This window comes from Trichomycterus rosablanca, chromosome 6, assembly GCF_030014385.1.
Source record: "Trichomycterus rosablanca isolate fTriRos1 chromosome 6, fTriRos1.hap1, whole genome shotgun sequence".
Classification (NCBI taxonomy): Eukaryota; Metazoa; Chordata; class Actinopteri; order Siluriformes; family Trichomycteridae; genus Trichomycterus; species Trichomycterus rosablanca.
The window spans coordinates 34,006,473-34,023,096 of NC_085993.1; the positions used below are offsets into that span (position 1 = coordinate 34,006,473).

The 16,624-nt window shown below is 38.8% G+C and overlaps 1 protein-coding gene across 1 annotated transcript; it reads left to right on the forward strand.

Moving 5' to 3' along the window:
• Nucleotides 1-3,680: 3,680 nt before the first annotated feature.
• On the forward strand, nucleotides 3,681-13,288 carry ola1 (Obg-like ATPase 1). The gene is made up of 11 exons (XM_062997725.1): nucleotides 3,681-3,771; nucleotides 4,385-4,485; nucleotides 5,520-5,663; nucleotides 6,158-6,285; nucleotides 8,018-8,193; nucleotides 8,306-8,386; nucleotides 9,767-9,864; nucleotides 10,022-10,162; nucleotides 10,913-11,009; nucleotides 11,888-12,010; nucleotides 12,914-13,288. Exons 2-11 carry the CDS (start codon nucleotides 4,385-4,387, stop codon nucleotides 13,013-13,015), a joined length of 1,191 nt encoding a protein of 396 aa, XP_062853795.1. The 5' UTR covers nucleotides 3,681-3,771; the 3' UTR covers nucleotides 13,016-13,288.
• Nucleotides 13,289-16,624: the final 3,336 nt, after the last annotated feature.

Consider the following 16,624-nt stretch of genomic DNA (forward strand, 5'->3'; position numbering starts at 1 on the left):
CCAACTGACCGGTGGGTGGGACCAACCTGCTAAATGCATTAACACCTTAGACTGATCTTTCCAAAATATAGTACTGGTAGATCTTACCAGCATGTAGTATTGATATGTACTCAGTGGCTTGAAGTGCACCCTGCAATCCAACCCGTCAAAAGAAAGAAACTACTGACAGGTAGCTCATAACATATACGGTCCGCAAGAAAGCGTGTCAGAATGAATAACACATCAAAACACTGGATTAGTGGGCTACAACAGCAGAAGACCACATCAGGGTTTGCTCATATCAGACCAGAACATGCTCTTTAGGGCACATTCTGACACTACCATCTGCATGTGACAGCAGAAATGTTTTGTCAAACCAGGCAACACTTTTAAATTATTAACAAAAATTTAAGCAAGCATGTGCCAACCGTAGGCTTACATTTCAAGTTTTCAGTGGACAGAAGGACCTGATGTGGTATTCTGCTGTTGTAGCTCATTTGCCTCAAGATGCATGTTTTGAGATACTTTTTTGTGTCCTACACAAGACCGGTTATCTAAGTTACTCTAATCTTTCTGTTTGTATGAACCAGTTTAGACATTCTTCTCAGACCTCTCTTATCAACAAGACATTTCCTCATACAGAACTGCTGCTCACTGGATGTGTTTTGCATTTTGCACTATTTTCTGTAACTCCTAAGACTGTTGTGCATTAATATCCCAAGCAAACAGCAATTTCTAACATACTTAAACCAGTCTGGCACCAACATGGTCACCGTCACCACAGGCACATTTTCGACATTCTGATGTGGAAACATAATACATAATAGCTCTTGATCCTTGTGTATGATTTATGCATTGCACTTCTGCTGCAGGAGCACCAGCTGATTGGATCATAAGTGGGTCTGTTTTAAGTTCAAGGTAATGTGTATGTGATATACATTAGTGTTTTTGTCTTTGGGTGTGCAAATTTAATACATCTTTTAATCATTTAAATGTTCATAATGATGCTGTTTGGAACTTAACTGGTAAAAGTTTAACAGTCACAGAAAAGAGACAATTTATGCAAACTGGACAAAATATGACATTACCAGGTTCTGGATATTTCTCGAAGAATACACCAAATTCAAAGAAAGCATAGAGGTTGCAATCATGTTTTTCCTTATTATATTAAACAACCACGGAGCAGGTGACTATAGCTCTTCTTTTTCCCAGACATGTCCTCTTTTTGGACCTAAAAAATAAGTCCAGCTGGGATTTTTAAATCACCAAAAATGTCTGGGATTTGGTTTTTGTAGTCTGTGCACACTATTCTTTTCTGTGTTTTTGCACTGATTTCACCTTTCTCTTTAGGTCCCGTCTTCTCGCACTTCTCTTTTAAAAATGCCCAAGTGAAAATTAAAATTCACAGAGGATCTGTATTTTGTCTTGTTCGGGATCCATGGAAAGCAGAATGCATGATCTGTAAAGTGTAAAGGTGCTAGTTCAGCAAAACAAGTGCAGCTAAATAAGAGAGTTTGTCAGGTAAATAAACTATTTTGTGAGAAGATGCTGTTACTGCTGCAAAGGGAGTTTTTGCATTTCAGACCATTAAGCTGCTTGTCTGCCTTGTTAAAAAGTCTTTCCCTGATTCTGAAACAGTGTGAACATTTCCAAATGCACAGAGATATACTAAGATAAAGGTTATTGTTAACGCCGTGATAGCACCACATTTTGGAGAAATTGATTAACAATTTTATTTGTTTTTTATTGTTTAGGGCCAAACACTGAATGAAAGGAAATAAGGATATCTGCACATAAAGGCATTTGTTAGTTGTCTTGTTAGGGCGGCACGGTGGCTAAGTGGGTAGCACTGTCGTCTCACAGGTTCGATCCCCAGGTGGGCGGTCCGGGTCTGTGTGGAGTTTGCATGTTCTCCCCGTGTCCGTATGGGTTTCCTCCGGATGCTCCGGTTTACTCCCACAGTCCAAAGACATGCAAGTGAGGTGAATTGGAGACACTAAATTGTCCAAGACTGTGTATTCAATATATAAGCTTGTGAACTGATGAATCTTGTGTAATGCGTAACTACCGTTCCTGTCATGAATGTAACCAAAGTGTAAAACATGACGTTAAAATCCTAATAAACAAACAAACAAGTTGTCTTGTTAAAGAATACCTGTTTATTCTTTACATTTACATTTTCAGCATTTAGCAGACACCTTTATCCAAAGTGACTTACAAGTATACAATCTAAGCAATTGAGGGTTAAGGGCCTTGCTCAAGGGCCCACCAGTGACAATCTGGCAGTGGTGAGGTTTGAACCAGCAACTTTCTGCTTACTAGTCCAATATCTTAACCGCTAGGCTACAAGTGCCCTATTAAATTCACTTCAAAAAAAAACATCAGGATAAAATAATTATAAAATCTGCAGATATAAATAACTAAATTACTAAAATAACTTTATATAAAGATATAAATAAATCTGACTTTCTCAACATTGGTCTTACTTTAGGCACCTGATCCAATTAATCATAAAAGAACTAATAATTAGCTCACAAGTGTAAATCTTTGGTGTGTAAAAAACACTTTATAAAACACCACAATTATGAGCATAAAGCTTTTTCAAGCAGTTTGAATAAATGAGCCTAATAATATTAAATAACATTAAAATAAAAAAAGAACAACAAATACAACAATAATGTAAAATATTTTTTAAAAAATCTTTAAAGTTCAATAACATAGTTGCATTATTACTACCAGTGTCTTTTTTTTGAAAACCAAAATATGGTCACCCTAGTTTTATTCTCCTTTTATATTAGGTAGGAACAATAGAATTACAACAATAATGCCCAGTCGTTCATCCTTAGACTTCACTCTTGCAGTAAACCACTAGTAGATTTAAATGTGCATTTACAGTATTTACACATAATTTATACTTTCATTGGCAGAAAGGTGATATTTGTGGTCTAGTGGTTAAGGTACTGGACTAGTAATCCAAAGGTTGCTGGTTCAAGCCCCCACTACTACCAAGTTGCCACTGTTGGGCCCTTGAGCAAGGCCCTTAACCCTCAAATGCTTAGACAATATACTAAGATAAAAATCCTTGGATAAAATCGTCTGCTAAATGCTGAAAATGTAAATGAAAGGTTCAACTTTGTTAGTGGTTTGAGTGCAGCTTTCCAGTCTTATTTCATTGTATGTACTGTATTGCTCAAGGGCCCAACAGTGGCAACTTGGTAGTAGTGGGGGCTTGAACCAGCAACCTTTGGATTACTAGTCCAGGGCAAGCCGTAGCCTAGTGGTTAAGGCACAGGACTAGTAGTCCAAAGGTCGCTGGTTCAAGCCCCACCACTGCCAGGTTGCTGCTGTTGGGCCCTTGAGCAAGGCCCTTAACCCTCAGTTGCTCAGACTGTATACTGTAACTGTAATGTAAGTCGCTTTGGATAAAGGCGTCTGTTAAATGCCGAAGATGTATTGTTTTCTAGGAGCTAAAAGTTTAACGCGTTTGGGGTTTGTCTCAAATTGCGTACTGCTGTACTAAAGAGTATGTAGGTTAGTGCATTACCAGGCACAGTTTAAACACACTACATGGTATATACTATGCTGATTGAGACGCAGCCAAATAATATACGTCATGACGTTTTTTCCTTTGCGTCTCTTCGTCGAAAACCGTATTGACCAATGGGAATGGAGAAACATTTCATTTTTCCGGTACGGACTTCTTTTGGTGCGGTGGGCCGGAGTGTGCAGAGCGTGTTGGCTTCTCTGTACTGTGAAATTCATCCCGTGTTATCAATATAACCTGTTTACAAGGTGAATTAAATTTATACGCTTTAAAAGAGTGTTTTGTTTTTGTTTTTACTACTCTACGTAAATACAGTGGCGTATTGGGTGTTGTATTAAAGAGTTTGCTATCAAGCTAATATGCTAACATTAGAAATGAATGGGTGTTAAGCTAAGCTGGCAGCTGATGGTATGTGTAATGTTAAATACAGTGAGCACCAGAGCTGTGTATGGCACTGTGTCAGGAGCAGGACATTCAACCCTTCTGAGAGAGCATGGCACTTACTAAGCGATACACGTTATTAGAAAAAAAATGGGGGTTAAATTTAACCAGCTTTCTGATTTAATGCCAGGCTGGTCATCCTACACCCCCGTCTTACGTTTGGTGCTGCTATTTTGGGCTTTATGCCCCAACAGTAGTGACAGCCAGTCAGTTTCATTCTACTTAACACACACGATCCTGTTTTACTAACAGCCTGACCATGTAACATTTTTGCACGTCTATGTTAAGGTCTCTGTGTTGACATATTTCAGTCATGGCTCCCAAAAAGGTGTGCCCCAAATCTGAGAGGTGACTGTGTGATCTGGTCATGTAGCTGTGTCATGCCAACAAGAACGTGAGTGGTGTGTGTTTCTGTTGCAGATGCCACCGAAGAAGGGAGGAGATGGACCAAAGCAGCCGCCTATTATCGGACGATTCGGAACCTCGCTAAAAATCGGAATAGTTGGATTACCAAATGTGGGGTAGGGTTTATTCTCAGTGTTGTAGAAGTGCTGTTCGGTGTAGGAATTCTCAGTCTCATTTTAAATCTATGTAATCAATGTCAAAACACTGAACATCAACCAATAATCAATGCTGATTAGATATTATCAGTAAGCAAACTGATGTTTTGTAGGTGTAAAGGCACTGGGTTTTATATCCTGTTTATGTGCATGAGTTGTATCGTGCCAGTCATCACATACGGTGGGGACGGTGGTGACGGTGGTAGCCTAGTGGGTAGAGCTTTGGGCTATCAATTGGAAGATTGGTGGTTTAAATCCAGGCTCAGCTATGCAGCCACTGTTGGGTCCTTGAGCAAGACCCTTAACCCTGTCTGCTCCAGGGGCGCCGTAAGGTGGCTGACCCTGCGCTCTGACCCCAGCTCCCAAAACAAGCTGGGATATGCAAAGAAAGAATTTCATTGTACTGTACACCTGTATATGTATATATGACAAATAAAGTATATCTTCTTCTTCTATACAGTAAGTATTAAATGCTTTAATTAAACATAGTCAAAATATGCTCTAGTCTGGTGAAGTGCTATTACTTTAACCACAACCCATTTTCTAAAATTATTTCTTCTAGTCAAAAAGCATTTTTCCCGTTCTGCACCCAAGGCTAAATGCAAATAGTAGGTAGAATTAGGCTAAATTAGCATTAGTTACAAACCTAGTGAACTGAATATTTATTTAAAATGCACTGTAAGCACAAGTTGCAGTTGTAAAACCTTTGCAGTCTGTTTATAGCTTTTATATTTATACTATACTTAGACTATTCTACATGGTGTAGCATTGACACAGGAGTAGCAATGTTCTGACGTACTCTTTAAACATCAGCGCTCTGTTGCATCCTTGCAGTATGTGAGCTGTCTCTTGGCAAGCAAGCTTTTTAAAATATTACATGCCTTTACATTGTATAATATATCACTGAGTACACAGACACAGCATAACTTGTATAGAGGCAAGTAAACACCACATGCGTTTGGGCTAATCAGTGTTTTATGTCATTGGAATTTTAGTAAGTCGACCTTCTTCAACGTACTGACGAAGAGTCAGGCGGCGGCAGAGAATTTTCCCTTCTGCACCATCGACCCAAATGAGAGTCGTGTACCTATTCCAGATGAGCGCTTCGACTTTCTCTGCCAATACCACAAGCCTGCCAGGTATACTGGGCTGATTTTTAATTTTTTGGGGCTCTTTATATTATATATAGTGTATACAATGAGTGTGTATAGAATTATGGTATACTGTATAAGACATTAATATGTCATTTTAATACAATAAAGTCATATTATTGTGTAATTGCAATACAGTTTAGTTTAAACATTTTAGTAAGAATGGTTTAATCACTATTTTGATAATATGTTATTAATTTAAGAGCATTATGGGACTTTGGTAGAGAAACTGTTTAGTTTAGTTCATGCTGATGTTCTTATAGTTATGATGTCAAGCTTGAATTTGAGATGTTTAGAATTTGTAAGGGGTGTATTTTTTATTTTGGTTATTGGGCTGTTTTTAAGATGCTTTTTACATTGACCTGGCAATTTTACCAAAAGCTTATTTTTTTGTTGTAGCAATAATACCACCATACTGCTCCTACATGTGATCTCACCACACATTACCCTCCTGCATTTACTTTGCATCTATTTCTGTGCAGTAAGGTTCCAGCTTTTCTGAATGTGGTGGACATCGCCGGCCTGGTGAAGGGTGCTCATGCTGGACAGGGCTTGGGCAATGCCTTTCTCTCTCACATCAGTGCCTGTGATGCCATCTTCCATATGACTCGTAAGTTAATGATTTAGATTTCTTTACCACAGATGTGGCAATTCAAATTTAAGCAATTTCTTTATCATTAGTCAACACTGTTTACATTTGAGCTTATAGCATTCCATCAAAATATGAAAAACATCATTGAGCTACACATCAACACGTTTTTATGGTTTATTACATAAAAACAAATAACATTACCAATATGAGCATGACTAGTTCATCATTCAGAGTGTTGAGTTCACACAAAGTGAATAGTGAACATGTCATTTAAATTGCTAACTAAGCATGCCAATCAAATAATAAAGATGACAAAACATGAACACATTGAACAGAGGTACACAACAAAAAGACATTGCAGCTGTAACATTCAAGTACAGACAAAACAATGAAATGCAGACATGACGGATAAACTTGGGAAGAGCATTCCATAATTTTGGAGCTACCACGCTATAGTGGTCAATTTAAGTAATGTTGCGAAGATTTAAAGATCCACTTGTGCAAAGTTTAACCTGCAACCTGACATTATACTGATGGATTGGCACCCTGTCCAGAGTAATCCTGTCGTGCGCCCAGTGGTTTCCATTCAGCCCGGACCCACAGCAAACATGGATACACCATGTTTAGACCAGGATAAAGCGGTTGATAAAAACAAAAATGATAAAATGTACTGTCACACATACCAGTCAGACAGCACTGATTGAACCTGGTGATGATTCGTTGATTTATGTAAAAATGACTGCAAATAAGAATAGAAATTGTTAGATATTTTTGAATCGTCCCTGTCCATATATGTATGGTTCTTTGATTTTTGGGTCTACTTCTCAGTATTTTTCCACTGTGTACAGCCTTGAACTAAATGTGCCATTCTACAAATGCACACTATTGTTTTTCCTTAGTAATGAGATAATTCTAATCTCTTTGTACTCTGAACAGTATTCTAAATGTTGAACAGCTTCAACACAATATTTCCTCTAAACAGATCAGCAACCCAGCAGATAAATAACCTTAGAGAAGATCACTTACCTAGACTGAGTTGGCCGCATTCTCCACCAGATTGTAAGGTGCAATCTAAATTCACGCTGCACACTTGTCCCTTTTCAGATGTGATACTCTTATATCAGGAGAAGGATCATTTGTTAAATCTCGGACCTGAGGAAGGTATTCTTACTTACTGACTTGGTGTCTTGTTTGATTGCTTTTCTTGGGCTTGAGATTTAACGAATGATCCTTCTCCTGATCTAAGAGTATCACATCTGAAAAGGGACAAGCATGAATTTAGATTGCACCTCACAGAAATAGAACTGATTCACAATGTAAGGTATTTTTGCACAAATAAGTACTTGATTATGCATGTCTTTAAACATCCTCTAAACTGAGAGTGCTGCTTTTTGTGCACAAAAAGCTGATAAACAGCAGAAAATGAGCATGTATGTGTGTGTGTCTCTTCGTAAACCAAGTCTAACCGTGTTTCTTCCTGTCGTGCCTGCTGCTCAACATTTTTAGAAAGGGCTGCAGGCTAACACACACACCTGACATAAGTAAACAGTCAGATACTTCTTTACACCAGCCAGTAGTGGATTCTTACTAAGAGTCTTTCACACACAAACAAATACATTACATCTACATTCATGTAAAACTAGGTTCAGACACAACTGATATAAACATAATACATTATAGGGTCCTAGCTATTCTAAATTCTAGTTATTATAAATACCAGTATAAATATTGAATTTGTATAAACACGCAGGAGTATTCGAGGATGAGGATATCATCCACGTGGAGGGGTGTGTGGACCCGGTCCGGGACATTGAGATCATTCACGAGGAGCTCAGGATGAAAGATGAGGAGATGATCGGTCCAATCATAGACAAACTTGAGAAAACAGCTGTAAGAGGTGGAGACAAGAAACTCAAACCTGAATATGTGAGTGAACTACAAATCCCTGCTTGCCTTTTACCTAGGAACTCCTTCTGACTACGCAATATGTAAGTCATGTTGTCATTGGTTTCTTATATTTGCCTTCTTTTATGAACAGGACATCATGTGTAAAGTTAAGTCGTGGGTGGTCGACGACAAGAAACATGTCCGCTACTACCATGAGTGGAACGATAAAGAGGTAACGTTTTGAACCTCAAACAACACTGAGTTGCACAGTAATCATCATTTTAAAGTCATCATTTTGTCTAATATTGAAATACGAAATATTGTACTTATGGTTTTATTGCAGACATTGCACACATTTGTAAAGTAGTCTGGGTGTTGCACAATTTTAGGAATCTGGGGACCTTTATTCCCTATGTCAGCATGGATTTTAGTTTATTTTTAACCACCCACAAAACACAAAAAGTTGGATCAGCTCTTTAAATTACCACTAGCTGAAAGTAAATGAACGTGTGAGTGTGTGTTGCTCTGTAATGGATTGGTGCTCAGCCCAGGGGCGCCTATAGACTGTTTGGGCTAATCAGTTTCCAAACAGGCTCTGGTCTTACTGCAAATCTTAACAAGATTAAGCAGTTACTAAAAACTTTTTAAAAAAGAGCTTATTAAACTTTTTCTTTTTACATCTTTTTTTATTTTTCCCATATTTAGTGGTTTCCACAGTGGATCTGGTCCATAATAAATAAAACCAGACTTTTATTTTTGTCCGGGATTAGGATCAGCACTGAGAGCCCACTGACAAGTGCACCTCCCAATAGCTTGGCTATTTCAGCATACACCCACCAGATATTGGACAATCATGTCTGTGCAGACACCCAACTTGGCGGTAGCACCGCTGAGATTTGAACTGTCAATCCCTGGCTCTCAGCGGTAGTATTTACATAAACAAAATATGGTTGTTTAATTTACATTGTATATTATAAATCTGTTTTTTTAATATTATATATTATATAAAATATTATAATCTCTTACTTCACTTTGAATAAAATATCTTTCTTTAAAATATATTTTGCAACTAGAGATTTTCCAGTCTGACTATATAGTTAGCATCAGAGTGGTTACTGGCTTAACATGCTGTTAAAATACCAGGATGGATAGGTGGTGGCATATTTTCAGATCTAATCCCCTGCCACATTCTGTACTGAGAACATACATAATGTCAATGGACAAACTTGACACAAACAATCTTAAACCATGTCACTGTTGAATCTTTCTACACATTTTCACAACTTTGTGTAGAGAGGCATACAAGTTTCATTCAATTTTGGAAAATTTAAACTAAATATAAAACATGTCTACTTCATATTTATCACATTCATGCAATTATTTAGATAAACATGTGTATTGAAAGTTTGTTTAAATGCACTCCTAGGGTAGAAGTAAAGCTACTTTACTTAATGAGTAAAGGCATTACAGGTGAAAATATGTTACACAAATAGATATTCCTCATTCTAATTGAATATACATATTATAATTATTTGGCATATGGAAAATGTAATTGATTGTACATGAATAAGCTCTTAATCACATGTTTACTGTTTTGATCCTTTCTCCTCAGATTGAGGTGTTAAACAAATATCTGTTCCTGACATCCAAGCCTATGATCTATCTGGTGAATCTCTCAGAGAAAGATTACATCAGGAAAAAGAACAAATGGTAAGTGGTGCCATTCTCCAATAGCATCACATTGCATTGGCACTGTAGTGATCTGACACTGAGCACATTATGATTATGCTGTTTTCAGTTTAGAATTTGTAATCGCTACTCTACCAACATTATTTTAACTTCTCTAACTTTAATTTGGAAACTGCAGGCTGGTGAAGATTAAGGAGTGGGTAGATGCTCACGATCCTGGTGCTCTGGTCATCCCGTTCAGCGGTAGCTTTGAGAGCAATTACCAGGATATGGATGATGATGAGAAACAGAAATACTGCGATGAAAGTAAATCCCAGAGGTCAGCCTTTACCTTTAATTACCATGTCTCATCTTTTTCATATCCCAAAAATACAAACTGGTACAACATAGAGCTCACAGATTTTGGGGTTTCAGTCTGTTTTGGAACTGTGGCAGTAACATTATTTTGTGTGCTCTAGCTTAATTGTTAATCTGTTTCAATGGAAAAGGTGCTTAAGGTACCACTATCCCTACGTCTGAATCATCGTCTGTTAGCTTCCTTATATTGGAAATAGTGGCATTAATTTTTTTAAATGTCACTAACAAAAACACAATGACACAAATTTTATATTTTATTTGATTGGGGAGGGTTGAGGCTGTAAAGCATCATGCATAGCCACTGATCGCTTCTTTTCACCTGGTAGGGCAGGGTCTCATAGAGCCCAGTTTTGCATACAGAGACCCACACTGCCAAATGACACCAAGTGGCTTTCGTAAAGGCAAAAGTATGACAGACAACCTAACGACTAAATTTCCTTCAATGACACATACTATATGAAAGAAAATGCCATGATGGTCTTGTTCAACCTGGAAAAGGCATATGATGCCACCTGGAGATTCGGCATACTAAGAGACTTACACCAGGTGCCTAAAAAACTAATAGAGCTCATGATCTCAGCACTGGTGTGCTAGAATGTTTTGCTGATGCACCACCCAAAAATAAAATTTCAAGGACTTTATCAGAGAACAGCAAAACGTACAACTGTTTGGGTGTTTGATATATAGCACATTGTGCGTGTTTACATTTCAGTGTCTTGACCAAGATCATTAAGAGTGGATATGCAGCTCTGCAGCTGGAGTATTTCTTTACTGCAGGACCTGATGAAGTACGCGCATGGACCATCAGGGTAAGTGCACATGCGTGCACACAGGCAAATTCCAGACAGGTCTAATAGCCATTACAAAATCACATATGTCAGGTCTGGATAAAAAGGTAATTCAGGTGTACAGCCTTTACTAACTGAATCTTCTTTATTACCAAGACATATAAAGCCTGCCAGCTGTGTTTTTGCATGCAGCAGTTTATGGGATGTAATTAAGCAAACAATCAGCTGACATTTTATGGTAGAAAGGGGACACCTCTAAGCTCCTAGTCATAAGAGGGTTCTTCAAAATCTTTCTGCGCTTTCTCAAACTCTGTTCATTAAGAATTTCATTAACAAATTATATCACTTTTTTACATAGTCACTTTAGATGCATTTTTCCCAGCGTTGTACCAACTTTTTAATGCCATCAGCAAAAAATGTTTTTGGTGTAGCGCATAGCCACTGATGCACCGCTGCTTTCACATCACCACCACATGAAAATCTTCTTCCCCTTAAAGCTTCTTTGAGGGGTCCAAAAAGGTGGAAATCAGATGACGCTAAATCCGGACTATAAGCTCTATCTCTCTTTCTCAGACACGACCAGTTACTACTCCTCCCACCCTCACTGTTTCCAACAAAAATATAACAGTGCGGAAACTTTTTGAAGATCCCTTGTATAATGGCTTGTAGCATCAAAGCGGTTTAAATTAGATAGCTTTGGATAATGGGGTGAATTCTTTCTATTGTGGGATCTTAAATGCAGTAACAAAACAATAGTTAGCAAGAATATGCATATGTCTAAGACACGCTGACTGCCTCTCAGTTATAGTTATAGTTCAAAATCTCCTCTGTCTGATAAAAATTTCAATGTTCAGACATTCAGCTAGCATGACCTGTGTGGGTTTTTTATTGTTTTACAGAAAGGCACAAAGGCACCACAGGCAGCTGGTAAGATCCACACGGACTTTGAGAAAGGCTTCATTATGGCAGAAGTCATGAAGTTTTCTGACTTCAAAGAAGAGGGGAGTGAAACTGCAGCCAAGGTAAGAATACAGCTGTGTCTGACCCACGTGTAAAGGTAACAGAAAACACTAGAAAACTTTGGAAAGTGTTTGGATTTATAGAAAAATGTTACATATGAAACATACATTAAAGAGCACCCCTCACCTTGTTCTGATCACTTCTTACACCTAGACAGAACAAGCATTTGCATTTAAATTTCTGCATTGTAAGATTGAATGTCATGGTTGCATTTTGAACACTAAACTAATTTAATCAAAATGAAACTATAAATGCAAAGTTAATTTATATTAACCTTTGCATCACATAATTTATTAGTGCCTTTAATAGCCTGATGAAAAAATACAATTTTATATTTAGGTATTACTGTCTAAAATAAGGGCCAGTGATAGCTCAGTGGTTACGGTACTGGACTAGTAAACAGAAGGTTGCTGGTTCAAGCCCTGCCACCACCAAGTTGCCACTGTTGGGTCCTTGAGCAAGGCCCTTAACCCTCAATTGCTCATCGTGTTCCGCTCATTGTGTAAGTTGCTTTGGATAAAAGCGTCTGCTAAATGCTGAAAATGTAAATGTAAATTACCTCTTAAAGGCTGATTAGAGGCGCCTACACGGAGATGAGGAAGGAGATCGGAGCCAACCCACATCCCCTCAGACACGTGAGCAGCAACCGTATGCATCACATTGACGAGTGTTGTGCCACCTAGCGTTGCGTGCGGAGACACACACCCTAAGAGCACTCCTAAGAGGAGACGTGATGCAAATTGGGAAATTGGACACACTAAAGGGGGAGAAATATATATATATAAACCTCTTAAAATAGTAAATTTTTACACTGTTATTCAGTGAATATTCATGTACTAGATACACAAATCTAACAACGATTCTATAATTATTTACACTTTTGCATTTACACTTATTTTCCACAGGCTGCAGGAAAGTACAGACAGCAGGGAAGGAACTGTATAGTGGAGGACGGAGACATTATCTTCTTCAAATTCAACACACCCAATCAGCCGAAGAAGAAATGATTTCACTTTCAAGCCTTAATCAGCTTGGCTGGACTGTGGAGTTGGGGAGAATTGTGCTACAGATGTAAAGATTAACAGATGAGCTTCATTTACTCCTGGCTTCTGAACATTCAGGTCATACACATGAACTTTGTGTTTGTTCATTTTAGCTTTTGTTATTTGGGTCTCGTACCTGATGTTTCTTTTATAGCTTGTTCACTTACATTCAAATGCTCTTTGGAACACAGCAGAACCAGACGGCCAACTCTAATAAAACACTTCTACACACCACAACTGTGTGACTGAACTGAAGCTTATTTCTTAGCTGAAATGCAAAATGTGCTTGTGAGGTAGGTGGAGAATTCATTACTGTAATGTAATATTGCTTATTAATTTACATTTTCTACATTTTCAGCATTTAGCAGATGCTTTTATCCAAAGTGACTTACACAATGAGCTGCACACGATGAGCAATTGAGGGTTAAGGGCCTTGCTCAGGGACCCAACAGTGGCAACTTGGTGGTGGTGGGGCTTGAACCGGCAACCTTTTGTTTACTAGTCCAGTACCTTAACCACTGAGCTATCACTGGCCCTGTATTAACTGTATTAATGAATTGGTTACTCAAAATTTCCCCTGCAAATATACCCTCATACCCTGCAATGTATTGCGGACCTACAGGGGTTGGACAAAATAACTGAAACACCTGTCATTTTAGTGTGGGAGGTTTCATGGCTAAATTGGACCAGTCTGGTGGCCAATCTTCATTAATTGCACATTGCACCAGTAAGAGCAGAGTGTGAAGGTTCAATTAGCAGGGTAAGAGCACAGTTTTGCTCAAAATATTGCAATGCACACAACATTATGGGTGACATACCAGAGTTCAAAAGAGGACAAATTGTTGGTGCACGTCTTGCTGGCGCATCTGTGACCAAGACAGCAAGTCTTTGTGATGTATCAAGAGCCACGGTATCCAGGGTAATGTCAGCATACCACCAAGAAGGACAAACCACATCCAACAGGATTAACTGTGGACGCAAGAGGAAGCTGTCTGAAAGGGATGTTCGGGTGCTAACCCGGATTGTATCCAAAAAACATAAAACCACGGCTGCCCAAATCACGGCAGAATTAAATGTGCACCTCGACTCTCCTGTTTCCACCAGAACTGTCCGTCGGGAGCTCCACAGGGTCAATATACACGGCCGGGCTGCTATAGCCAAACCTTTGGTCACTCGTGCCAATGTCAAACGTCGGTTTCAATGGTGCAAGGAGCGCAAATCTTGGGCTGTGGACAATGTGAAACATGTATTGTTCTCTGATGAGTCCACCTTTACTGTTTTCCCCACATCCGGGAGAGTTACGGTGTGGAGAAGCCCCAAAGAAGCGTACCACCCACACTGTTGCATGCCCAGAGTGAAGCATGGGGGTGGATCAGTGATGGTTTGGGCTGCCATATCATGGCATTCCCTTGGCCCAATACTTGTGCTAGATGGGCGCGTCACTGCCAAGGACTACCGAACCATTCTGGAGGACCATGTGCATCCAATGGCGGTGCCGTGTATCAGGATGACAATGCACCAATACACACAGCAAGACTGGTGAAAGATTGGTTTGATGAACATGAAAGTGAAGTTGAACATCTCCCATGGCCTGCACAGTCACCAGATCTAAATATTATTGAGCCACTTTGGGGTGTTTTGGAGAAGCGAGTCAGGAAACGTTTTCCTCCGCCAGCATCACGTAGTGACCTGGCCACTATCCTGCAAGAAGAATAACTTAAAATCCCTCTGACCACTGTGCAGGACTTGTATATGTCATTTCCAAGACGAATTGACGCTGTATTGGCCGCAAAAGGAGGCCCTACACCATACTAAAAAATTATTGTGGTCTAAAACCAAGTGTTTCAGTTATTTTGTCCAACCCCTGTATTTAGAGTGTATTCCCAGCTTGCACCAGGATTGTGACCTTGATAAGAAAAAATTCAAAAGAGAAATTAATTAACAATTGACTTAATGAATGTCTGTCTACTACATCTGTAGTTCATTGACAAATACCACATACCATGTTTTGGGTATGTTTTTTAAAATAGAACATTGTCTGAAAACCTTCAGTCACTTTTCGTAAAGAGTTTGGTATGTTGTTCTTGTAATTCCATTAGTTTTTCTTTAGTATTTAGGTTTCTAAAACATGCAGAAGGTAGACTGCCTGCTCTGTAATTGCCTATAGGTGTAAGTAAATGAGTGAGGTGTATTCATGCCCACAATACTGGGTGGTGCCAGCATTCAAACTTTGATTAAGTGGTTGGTAAGAATTGTCTCACAGTGGGGTAAGAGTCTAACTATGCAGTTTAACTATGGTTCGAATTACGAGGGGAATGGGGATGGGGGTTCTGATTCTCCTAATTAATACCTGGAACCCCCCAAAAGGGAAAAACAACAGTTTGTAAGCTCTTTGTGGTCTTCAAAGAGCTTACAAAGTGATCTCATTGTTTAAACAAATCAGTCAGGTGAAGGGTGTAAGCATTACATATACCATGGAACACAGTGAAGACAGTCATCAACAAGTAGATAAAAAATAAAGCACAACGGTGACATTATCAAGCACTGGACATCTCTTTAAAATTGATCAAAAAGAAGAAAACTGGTCTGGGATGCTGCCAAGAGGCCTAGAGCAATATTAATGGAGCTACAGGAATTTCTTGCACATACTGGTTGTGTACTACATGTGACAACAATCTCCCGTATCCCATACATCAAGTCTGCCAAAAGCATATGGTAAAATCTTATGGTTCAACCTTTTGGCCATAATTCAAAAAGGTGTGCTTGGTGTAAAAGTGCCTTGAACTGGGGCTTTAACCAAGGTGGAGAGATCTATGAACAGTTCCAAATATCAGTCACTTTTGGCACAAACCATTCAGGCCTCTGCCAAAAAGTTGAAGAGGAATTTTAACTTCCAGCACAATAACGACACAAAGCATACCTCCACATCAACTTCACCAGAAGATGATGAAATTTTTGGAATGGTCCAGCCAGAGCCGAGACCTGGATCAAACTGAAAATCTGTGGGGTGACCTAAAGAGGGCTGTGCACAGGAAATGCACTGTTTGTTTTTAAATTGAATTGTACAGATTATAGGTAACATTAAAGGTGACCTTACACCACATTAAAGTTCTGAAATGATTCATCTTGGTCATGTTTTTAACATCAAAGAAACCTGGCATTGTAACATGTTTTAGTTTATGTTCTCCCTTTGTTTACATGGGTTTCCTCCAGTACTCTGTTTTAGATTTTGTACCAAAAAACACCACACTGCCCAGTAGAAATTGAATAAATGATTAAGCCTGTAATGCCCTGCAGTTTATGGTTCCCAGTCTTTCATGGCAGTATTTAGATCCACTCTGACACCGATCAGCATGAAGAAGTTAGTTGATAAAGAATTTGATTATTCACACAAATTTGACTTTGTATGTGTTCACAACCAAAATTGTATTTGTATTTGTTCACAACCAAAATACCCCCCCCCCCCCCCCCCCCCCCCCACCGACCGAGATTTAAAAGACTTTGTTTAAATACATTCACTTGTTAGTGAAGTTGAATGATATTAACCTTTTTAAAGGTTAAGATCTTAGAATG

Bases quoted from the DNA above. Each gene is read 5' to 3' on its own strand.
- ola1 (XM_062997725.1), top strand. From the start codon at position 4,385: ATGCCACCGAAGAAGGGAGGAGATGGACCAAAGCAGCCGCCTATTATC. The intron at 9,865-10,021 runs GTAAGTGGTGCC...TGGAAACTGCAG, and splicing joins ATCAGGAAAAAGAACAAATG to GCTGGTGAAGATTAAGGAGT. The intron at 12,011-12,913 runs GTAAGAATACAG...TATTTTCCACAG, and splicing joins GGAGTGAAACTGCAGCCAAG to GCTGCAGGAAAGTACAGACA.